Genomic DNA, 10915 nt, shown 5'->3' on the forward strand with positions numbered 1-10915 from the left:
GAGAGAGAGAGAGAGAGAGAGAGAGAGAGAGAGAGAGAGAGTTATGGTGAAAGAGAATGATAAATGATGGACTGCGAGCGCTCTCACCGGACCCTCGGGTTACCAGTGTGAGGGAGTTACAGCTGGCTAGCTCATTCCGTCGAGATCTCATAATAAACATCACATGGGTAGTTTGGGCTGGCGGGTGCAGATTAAGCCAGAACTGTTAGCTCTTTAAAGACTGCTCAATGCTACAGCCAGCCAAGAATCTATTTATAGGGTGGCTGGAAGTGTATCAAAGCAGGTAGGCAGGGGAAAGCACCGGACAGGGACAGTTTCAAGCTGATTTATGTCTCTCAATCAGTGTAATAACAATAAACTGTCAACTAACATTCTGCTTTTATTTGTAATTTATGATATAGTGCTTCTAATAAAGCTGTGTTTATTCCTCCCCTGTCCTTCCCTCCCCCTCCTCCCCGCTCTTTCTTGTCTCTGCGCAGAGCTTCCCAGCAGTCCAGGTGGTCAGTTCACGTTCCGTCCGCTGCCCCCGCCTCCGCCGCCGCCCCACGCCTGCACCTGTGCCCGCCCGGCGCCGTACGCTCAGGTCAGCCTGCAGAGGAAGACCATGCCAACGCGCTGCCAAAGCAGTCAGGGGGGTCAGGGGGCAGACAACAGCTCGAACACAGACCAGGGCCAGCTTCACAACAGCTGGGTGCTCAACAGCAACATCCCCCTAGAGACCAGGTAACAGAATGCAACAGATTACATAATGACTGCTTTTAGCTCGGAAATGCATAAAGGGGATGAGGGGAGTTAAAGGTCTAAAAACGTAAGAGGCTGTCTTTTTAAAATGGTTGATGTGATCTTCTAACCAAACAGTGAGTTTAGAAAGTCTTCTCACCATCTTCACTTTTAGCAATGTTATATTTTGTTGAATTTAATTTATAGTTGTCACAGTATTAGGAGCATTTGTACCTAGGAATGCAGACTCGACACAAGGAAGACGAGCATATTAATTAGAACTTTTATTACGAAATGACAAAAACTGACTTGGCCGCAAAAACTAACTTGCAGGAACTGAGTGAGACATGAAGGGTGCACTGAGGAGACCAGACGTGGCATCTGCAATGCACAATGCTCCACTGATCTCTAGACTGATGCAGAGGGGTTCAGTAGGCTGAGGTAAACAAGGTGTTAACAAACAGATGAAACTAACGAGACATGGCTAAGGTGAAAGTAGGCGTGGCAGCAAACTGAGCAGGTGGTGATCAGATAGAAAAAAAAGCTTGAAAAAAATGAACCGATGGCACATGGAAACTCACAGAAAACAAGTGTAGCCATAAACACACATAACTACCAAAAGGTAACAAACAAAATTAAAATAAAAAAAAATCTCACAAAAAAGTCCACTAGGCGTTTTTTTTCCACTGCTAAGTACAGCTCCACTCGGTTCTCAACAGATCAGTTCTACTCAGGAGTAGGTGATTTGCCACTGCAACTGTGTCCCTGATCAGTGGGTGGTATCATCAGTGCAAAGTGGTTAACAACGTTGTTTAAAAGTGGGTGGTATGATTAACATGGAGGTGCTGAAACTGCCGTTTATCATTGCTCATTCAGTGCTACAGCTAACTATTGATATACAAAAGTTTGATATTTGTTCTGTAAATAAAACTCATACCCTGCTACAGCAAACCATTGCTTATAAATGCAGCAAAACACCACCAAAATGATTTTCTTATAAATGAACTAACAGTTACTGCTCACTTTATTCCTGTGTGAGTAAATATAGACTGTGTTGTGTATTTTTCTTATGTATTTAACTAAATGAAAAACAAATAGTATTGCTGATAGTATCTTTATTGCACAAAATAAAAGTCAGACAAGAAATACCCTCTTAAAACACACACACACAATCACCTAACAAACTACTTTAAAGTCCAAACGGGAAAAGCTCCTCTCTCCTGTAGCCACCCGACCAGCAGCTTCCTCGACCCGGATGGCGAGGCAGCCGGTACCGATGTCCCGGGAGCTCAGCTGGTCACTGTTCAAGGGTGACTCTGAACAAAAAGACCGAGATTAACCTTGATCATGGTAAAATAAATATTATTAAATACAATAAATGTAGAGCAGAGGGTTTTAGTATTTAGCCTGGATCGCTAACTAGCCATTTAGCCGCTAGAAAAGTAGCTGCTCACTAGTTAGCATTGGAAATGAACATGCACAAAAGACACGTCCATACAAACTTTATAAAAAAAAGTATAATTTCGCAAGCGAGATATGTGTCTCACAATTTTCGTTCAATGTCTCACAAATTGCATGAAGCACTCACTGAAGTTTGTCAAAAGTCCTAGTTTCGCCTCCATTTACCTAAACCAGCTTCAGTCCCACTGGTTTGACCTAATCCAGCTGTTGTGATCTTTCACTACAATTTGGCTCAAGATTTTTTAGTTTCTCCCAGCGCTTTCACCATCATTTGAAAAATCTCTAATTTCTCACGTTTTTAGCTCGCCCCTACTGCTCGCGCATCTGCTCATATCGGTTCATGTAGCTCCACTGGCCAATCATGGACTGTTACACGCTTCGGCACCCCACGCCCCAAACGGTACCGGCACCGTGGTTCTACCTTCGAAGAAGTTCCACAAACCGGGCCAAAAAGGGGTGGGAGCCGACAGTGGAAAACCAAATACTGGCGTGGAGTGGGGTGGAGCCAAAGAGAACCGAGCCTGCAGAAAAAGGCCTATTCTGTACCCCAGAATGGCAAAGTAAAAACAACACAGTATGGTTTTGTAAATGTCTGACAATGAACAAATGAAAATATCACGTTTATATAGATATTCACATCCTTTTCTTATTAATTAGCTGAACACATCTGATAACAGTTGCAGCCTCAAGCCTGTTTAAGTTTGGTGCAACGAACTTTACACACCTGAATAAGGGGTGGGAATCTTTAGAGACCTTACAGCTCCATTCAATTATAATTCAAATGGCTGCAAGCCAATTATAAAACAATTAACAACGCATTTTGATTACCTTAAGATGTAAAGACTGACTTATTTTTCATAAATAACACATTTTTTTATGATCCATGCTAATACCTTCACATTAACATGTGTCAAAATCACCCTATTAACCAAAGGTTGCTGACTTAATTAACATAAAACTTAACTTAATATTTAAAACTCCACTTGAAAAGCTAATGCAATTAGTGTTGTGTTTAGCACTCTAATATCTACACATATAAAATGTTTTAAAGTTGTAACTACAATCAGTGATATTTTATAATCACTTCAGCTATTTATTTACAGATATATTTTGTTGAGGCTTCAGCAATTTAAAAAAAAAAAACAATTTAATGAAACATGTTTCTACCAAAGGGATTTCATAGTAGCTCAACTAGGACAAACACCGTAAAGCAACTACTTCGCTAACTCCATTCTGACTCACATAAACAAACTCCCTTTTGATTTTTCAAAATCTATTCAGAATTATTCATGTCTACAATGTGACACAATCTTATGAATAAGATTTGACCTCCCACCCCAAACCTGGATTAGGGCACTTCCTGCCGTTCTGTTTTTACAAATCCTCTCAAGCTCAGTCTGGTTGGATGGGGACCAACACTGGGCAGCCAGGTCAGGAGTGATAGAGTTCAGGTCAGGGCTCTAGTTGAATCACTCACGTACATTCAGAGTTGTCCCTAAGCCACTGGTTTTTCCTCTCTGTGTGCTTTGGCTCTGGGTCATGTTGGAAAGCGAATTCTGAGGTCCTGAGCTGTGGAAGATTATTTTGCTATCTCTGCTATTTCCAGCCTTCCTCTTAACCCTCAACGTACTGACCCATAGTACAATCCCAGTTTGTGCTTACTTGTGTAGAGATTACCTCCAACATAACTTCTCATATTTAACCTAATTAATATCGATTAATATTAATATAGTTAATATACGAGGAAACGGGTTCTTTTCGATTTTAAATACTAATAATAATAACCATCACCTTTATTATGACCAAGACTTTGACAATGAGTATCGTAGTCAATAAAGTTTATCTAAAAATAAATGATATTTATTTTACAAAACAATTATTTACATACAAACTCATTGGAAGATGGATAAGGGCTTTACATAAGTTTAAATCAACCATTAACTCTTAAAAAGGGTTAAATCTCGTTAATTTGACAACTTATATGACACAACAAGGTTCTTTGATGTTAAATAAACCTAATTGAGGCAAATTCTTAGTAAGAGTGAAGTAAAGTTAAGTTTAGGTAGGAAAAGTGGTTATTATGGGAGAGTGAACTAGATTTTATCTTATCAATGCTGTAAAAAGCCAGAAGGATGGAGTGGTCTTTAGTGACACAGCCAGGACTCCGACACTTTGTAACCAACGTTCAGCTTTTACCTTTTCAGACGTCAGTCAGGTAAGCTTGAAGGTGTCCAGGTTTCAGACCTCTGAGTCCGCTTAGGACCGTCAGCACTGCTCCGGACTCAGCTTCAGGAAGTTGATTATCTTTGGGTCGGTCCGGTTCAGTGTCAATCTGATACTCCGTCGTTTGGCTTCTTCAGATAAAAACAAAAGCGACTCTCTGTAGAGTCTCAACTTCAAAGAGAGGTGCTGGGAGCCCACGACTGGCGTCGCCGTTAGGCTAGTGGGAAGATTAGCTCTTTAGCTCTTGAGCTAAAATCTTCACCACAAATGTTCTGCTCTCTCTGCTGGGAGAGGCCAGACAGTTCCCCGAGTCTGACCCGCGCCAGACTCTGCTAGAACTGCTGTCGACCGAGACAAGAGAGAACTGGCGGACTTTTGCCCGTGTTAGTATAGAAAAGACAAGAGGGGGAGGTAGAGAGAGTCGTCTCTCGGTCGACCTTGTGTTAACAGGTGTGAATCAGAAAGTTAAAGGAGCGTAGAGTTCTCATGGGAAAGTTTGCCTCGTAGACCAAACAAACCCTGTTTTACATGCTCAAAAGCTGCTTCTGTAAACTCTCAGCTTTTAGTGAAACTTCTCACACCAACCTCTGTTAAACATAAGCAGAAAATCATACACTTATATAGTTGAATTGAAAAGAAAAACATAATCACCTTATACTCAAATAATGGTTGATTAACATACACAAAATAAACATTAAAATGACATCTTTTGTGACTTTCTTTCTTTCTCTGATTATAGTGAGAAGAACATAAGTTGTCATTCAGTTAAGCATATAACTTTAACTTTAAAATGATAACTTTAATTAAGAAATAACTTTTGCTTAAGTAAAATATGTAAAGTCAAAACATATAAAGAACATTACTATTTTGTTTATTATCTTGATTATAGAGAATAAAATGAAATAAAATGTCCCTTAATTGTTTAAGAAAACACGTTATGACCATAAAAATGAATAGAGTTCTGTTCTTTAAAGGAGGCCTTCCGTGGTCAAGTTCAAAGGCAGGTGGAACGTTTATTCCACCCAGGGTGACCACTACACTTGCTATATCTTTATGGCCTGACCCATGCTACCAGGGACTGAATTTGCGTCATAGGCTATTCAAACAATTTGATTGGTTGTCTTCTTTCAATTCAATTTACCTAATTTCCCTCTGGGATCAATACCTAATTTCCCTCTGGGATCAATAAAGTATTTTTGAATTGAATTGAATTGTTACCTTTTATTCAAGATATGCAGTTTTTGAAAAGAGAAAAAAATGGTTATAGTGTATTTTAACTTCAATAACTATAGTTACATACAGTTACAAAATTGTGACTGCTAAATTGATAGCTTTACATAGAGACTAGGCTTGTTGGTTTACTCCAAAGTGTTCAAGAGCAGTACTAAATCGTTAGGGTTAGGGTTAGGCCCACAAGTCCCTGCTGTTTAAATACACCTCCACATCATGGTGCAGCCACTACCATGCCTCACTGTGGGGATGGTGTTGGGCAGATGATGTGCAGTCCCTGGTTTTCTCAAAACATAATGTTTAGAACAGAAATCAAATCTACTAATTAAAAAACATACTAACCTAATAAACCTTGGTTCCCATCAGATCAAAGAATGTTGCTGTGCTTTAAATTTAGAATTGAAGTAAAACTTTACAAGCTTTTGAATTTTACTTTGTCAATTTGAAGTTCTGAGAGGATATCATGAAGAAAAATCAATTACCTGGCTACAAAATAACACAAATAACACATTTCAAACCACAAGGGGGTCTGAATACTTTTTTGAAACAACGACATTTCTTTAACTTTTCAAATGAAAATATTCAGATTAAAAACTTTTCAAACTTTAAAAGTCTTAGAAATATTCCAAATCCTTCTGCTGAAAAAAAAAATCATCAGGACATGTGCACTTAAATTTAAAACATCCCTCCAAAAAGGAGATTTCACTCAAATTTAAAAAAAAAAAAAATCTCACATGCATCCATGAAAATTATTTTCCAAACGCTCTGAGACGTGCTTCGGGAAATTTCATCCCATCAAACAGAATTAAGCATCTGCTCGCTGCATAAGTAATAATTGATCCAAAATTTTTTATTTATTTCCCTCCATTTTTTTTTGAAGATTCTCATTTGCAAGAGCCGCTTTTCTGCAGAGGAGCCGCAGCAAGGTGCAGAAGAATATGTTTGCATGTTTAATGAAGAGCTTGGTGGATTCGGGGTTTTTTTATGAGGAAGAGCTGAGATTGGCAGGCTGCCATGACACAAGGTTTTAATAAGTTATGCATTAGGCCATAATTAGATCGCACCTCATTTAAAAGAAAGAAAGGATAAAATTAGATTCTGTGACAATTTAAATTAATCATTGGCCATACACGAGTATCAATGAGAGAGACATGTCAGGAAGTGTGTATTGTAATTACAGTAATTTTCTGTGTCTCTCACTGTGTGTAACTGCTTTAAATGAAAACTCCACCTTAAATAAAATTCATTATATGTTTTTTTTTCTTTTAAATTGTTCAAGCAGTATTTGCAAACTAAAAGGAACTTTCTCCCAAAGAGAGATGTGATTATAAAACATAATTTCCACAGTGGCTCAGTATATTGGATGGTGTTTTTTTTTTTTTCCTTTTTCGGCATCTGGGACTTTATAGTCAAATATGTTTCATTTGAAAGCGCGCTATTAGTTCTAAACCGTAAAATGTAATCATATTCACAGTCAGTGGAACAGCATCCCTTCATAACATAATTCAGACATTATTGGCTCCTTTCTAGCAAACGTTTGACAAAGTCTCCGCTGCTTAACTGTTCGAGGCCTGGTTTTAATATTCAAGCCCCCCCACCCCTCCTGCTCGTTCACAGACACGCTGATGATCTAATGATTTCATATTTCTGCTCTTACCCTCGTGCTCTTATCAGCTCGATCTCAGGCACCAGATTAAAGATTTACCAAGTATTTACAAGCCTGACACGGAGGCTTACACTAACGGAATTATAAGTGATGCTGTGACCTTAATAAAGATGGCAAAAAAAGGTATAACGTCTTATGTTGTCAAGTGCACCTCTGTTTTGCTTGATTCCTGTTTGATGAATCTGTATTGAAATGTATCGACATTGCGTCAGCTGAGATTAAGATTGTTTGAAGTGTGCATGGATTTCCTTTTCAGGTGCACATCCGTTATGTTTTCTGGAGAGACTAGGCTCGACTTTGTGGACGGATGCAGATATGGATGTTCAATATATCTGACCGGGTCTCACACTGAGCGTGTTAAGAGGCATGACAAATGTTTGGACTGTTATAAATTGACTCGTGCCCCGACTTTTCAATCCGCCTCCTTATCGCTCAAGAGGTGAGGCGTCTTGCATCGCTCTCTTCTCGCACTGACACGGTGAAATCTAAATCCGCGGCAGAATATATTCATGTGCGCTGCGAACAAAGATCTCCACCCAGGCAAAAGCACAAACAAAGCCATTTACACTTATCCAGGATGAGACAGCCCCTGGGCCTAAAGACTCCGACCTCCTGGAGAGCAGAAACTCTCATTTTCTTTGTGTCTCGGGGGAAATCTGCCCTCTGATAAGAATTCAGCGCATCCTGGCCATGGCCCCAAGATATTGTCTGAGAGGATCAAAGACAGGAAGAGCCAGGGAGAACGGTGGAGTCGTTTTAGGGAACACAAGAACTCTTCTGCTTCTGCAGATGCATGTTTTAGCTGGATCCTTTTTGCTTTAATCCACCTTCAGTGGAGCACTAAAACGACCTCGGTGGATCCAGAGTTTGTTTTGAAGTGGGGGGCAAACTGTTTTTTTTAATACATTTCTGTTCATATTTGTGTTGCGTAGTCATCTATCAAGCCAAAACTGTCTTTTTACACACGCGCGCGTGTGTGTGTGTGTGTGTTTGTTTCCTGAGTTTGTCTGGCCTTTCAGAGATGAACTACCAGTGACCCCTTAGGTGTGTGGCAGATCCATGTGCAGCCTCCTGTGTCCCCCGTCTGACTCGGAGCCTTCAGCAGGAGCTGAACGGCTGGATGGAGACAGGACAGGAGGCAGGCATTGAAGGATGGATGTTATCTATGCTCGCCACAGGGCCACACTAAAGACTCTCCAAAACAACCAGAACAAAACAACAAGAAAAAAAAAAAAGAAAAGGTTCAGCATGACTGGAAACTTTTTCATTTTGCAGTAACTTTTACCTTAAATTTTAACAAAGACAATGGGCCTCGTGCAAGAACCGTTCGTACAAACAGATTTGTGCTTAAGTTGTGCGTACGAGTGATTTAGGAGAATTTGCGGCATTCACCAATTTTCTCGTTTTCTCAGATTAGTTTCAGATACGAACACAATTCATGAGTGGTCCAGACCTGTCGTATATTTTATGATCAGTCAGTCTGCTGTTATCCAGACGGGTTTTTTTCACTAATAACTTTATATTTCATTAGTTTGAAGATATTTAGAGTTGAAAATAAATCACACTCCATAATTATGTTGACAATAGGCTATTCTGTTTGAATTGGAATTAGATTTTAAATGTAACCAACGACATAAATTGGTTAGATTAAATAAAATTGGCTATTAATGCTGTTGTATAACACTACAATATTAAAATGAAGATCTCAAACTAAAAACCAACTTTAATTATGTATTAATTGAAGTTTGGAGACTGTTTAAAATGGCTTTTTTTCAGAGCCGCATCTGACACTTGCGACGGTATGGTCGTATGGATGGTAGCTCTTCTTCTGAGTAAATGAAAACTATGTAACACAGTTGTTTACGCTTAAATTTAAAATATTTGACCAAAGAAAAACTGTAGCAGGACTACAGAGAGAGATGAATATGATTTAGATTTTTATTTCTGTGACAGGAGACACGACATTAACAGCAGTCGTCATTTCATTCCTCAGCTTTAGCAGGTCTGACGCTGCTAAAAATTACATTTTTTTTCTTTTCTGGATCTCTGAGAGCAGAACTTCAATCCCCAAACTTGTAAATTTCTTCTTTTTTTTTACTTTGCAATGTCATTTATGAATGGACACTTCCTGGTATGTGGGTCAGGAAACGTAGCCTTATATGGTGCTTTTGGGGTGGTAAATATGCCAATCACTTCACCCCGTGCACGAGCACCTGATACGCATTCATCAGTTTACGCAGCTCATTTACACACTTTTCCTGAAGATAGAAGAGTTTGTTGAATCTGACGTGACATGTTCGTATGAACCTTTTGTATGAACAAAAGTAAGGCTGGCATCACACTACAAGAAAATCAGGCCGATTTTTGTCCTGCTGATGATCTTAAGGAAGTCCAGATTATCGTGATGGCTCTAAAGATAATCATAGCAGATATTCCCACCGTGGGTGGTGAGTTAAGAGTGATCTAGTCGGCTCGGAAGGACGTCGAGACCGCTCCGACCTCAAATTGGGGATATTCAACATGTTTGATTTTTTGGCCCGATATCACAGTGTGTGGCGTTCACCCCGAGCTCACAGCCTGTGAATGAGACGTGTAGCCAATCAGAAAGTGAGGTGACATAAACAAAAACTGTCATGACTCACCAGAAAGTCTGCTGGATGTTATAAGTCCTATGGAATTGTTTTTCCTCTGGTAAAAATAGTCCACAAACGATCAACATTGTTTCTTCCTGTTGCAAATGTTTATTTACTCTGAACTCACGTCTCTCTGGAGGTCACGTGAGAATTTTCCTCGGACATCTGAATTCTCGTGAGATTTCAGGAAGTCTCGCGTGATTTAATATCTGACAGTTCATGAATGAAATATCTTTTCGTGTGTGGTGTGTTGTCTCTTGCTGTGTGGCTGTACACCACACACTGTAGGACCAAACCTGGTATATCCATGATTTTTTATCCTCATGTGTGGGCTCTCTCAGTCTTTGAAAATCGTCCGACTGTTTTAAAATCTTGTAGTGTGACTCAGCCTTAAGAGAAATTTAGGATAAGAATACAAACATGTTCTTGCATGAGGCCCATTGTTGTTATTTTGCACTTTATTTTGACAAGTTTGTCTTCAAACTGCAATCATGTTTTCTCTGAGGGCTCCTTTAAGTTCAGCAGCCTGCGACCTTTCACCTTTCCCCGGCACTGACAGAGAAGTGCCCGGTGTGTAACATATACTGTACTGTACACAGAGCAGTACCCCCCCGCCCCCGCCCCCGAGAAAACACAGCAACCTGAGGCAATCATGTTTCCTGGGAAATCCAGCGGCTCAGAGATATTGTTTTGTTTTGTTATGATTTGTTTTGGAGTAATAAACACATGCTCACAAGAAAAAATAATCATCAGTTTTCTCCAATATCTATTGTTTTCCACCTTCATTGTGTAATCACACTATTGTTTTCCTGTTTATAGTTTCTTCCATATGTTTTTTCAGTCTTACTACTTCTAGGTATTTTGTGTTTTTTTAGTCATTCTTAAATCAAAATATTCAACTCATTCAGGAAATACACTCACCGGCCACTTTATTAGGTACACCACGCTAGTAACGGGTTGGACCCCCTTTTGCCTTCAGAAC

General features: G+C 39.6%; 1 protein-coding gene across 1 annotated transcript in view; it reads left to right on the forward strand.

Annotated features, from left to right (window-relative positions):
* The window catches only part of LOC106535680 (teneurin-1), a gene marked incomplete at both ends in the record, with an annotated part of 47401 nt that overhangs the window by 4043 nt on the left and 32443 nt on the right, over positions 1–10915 (forward strand). The window contains 1 exon segment of the mRNA XM_014032746.1: positions 480–723. Coding sequence (XP_013888200.1) covers positions 480–723 — 244 coding nt within the window.

The sequence above is a fragment of the Austrofundulus limnaeus genome, unplaced genomic scaffold, assembly GCF_001266775.1.
Source record: "Austrofundulus limnaeus strain Quisiro unplaced genomic scaffold, Austrofundulus_limnaeus-1.0 Scaffold1527, whole genome shotgun sequence".
Classification (NCBI taxonomy): Eukaryota; Metazoa; Chordata; class Actinopteri; order Cyprinodontiformes; family Rivulidae; genus Austrofundulus; species Austrofundulus limnaeus.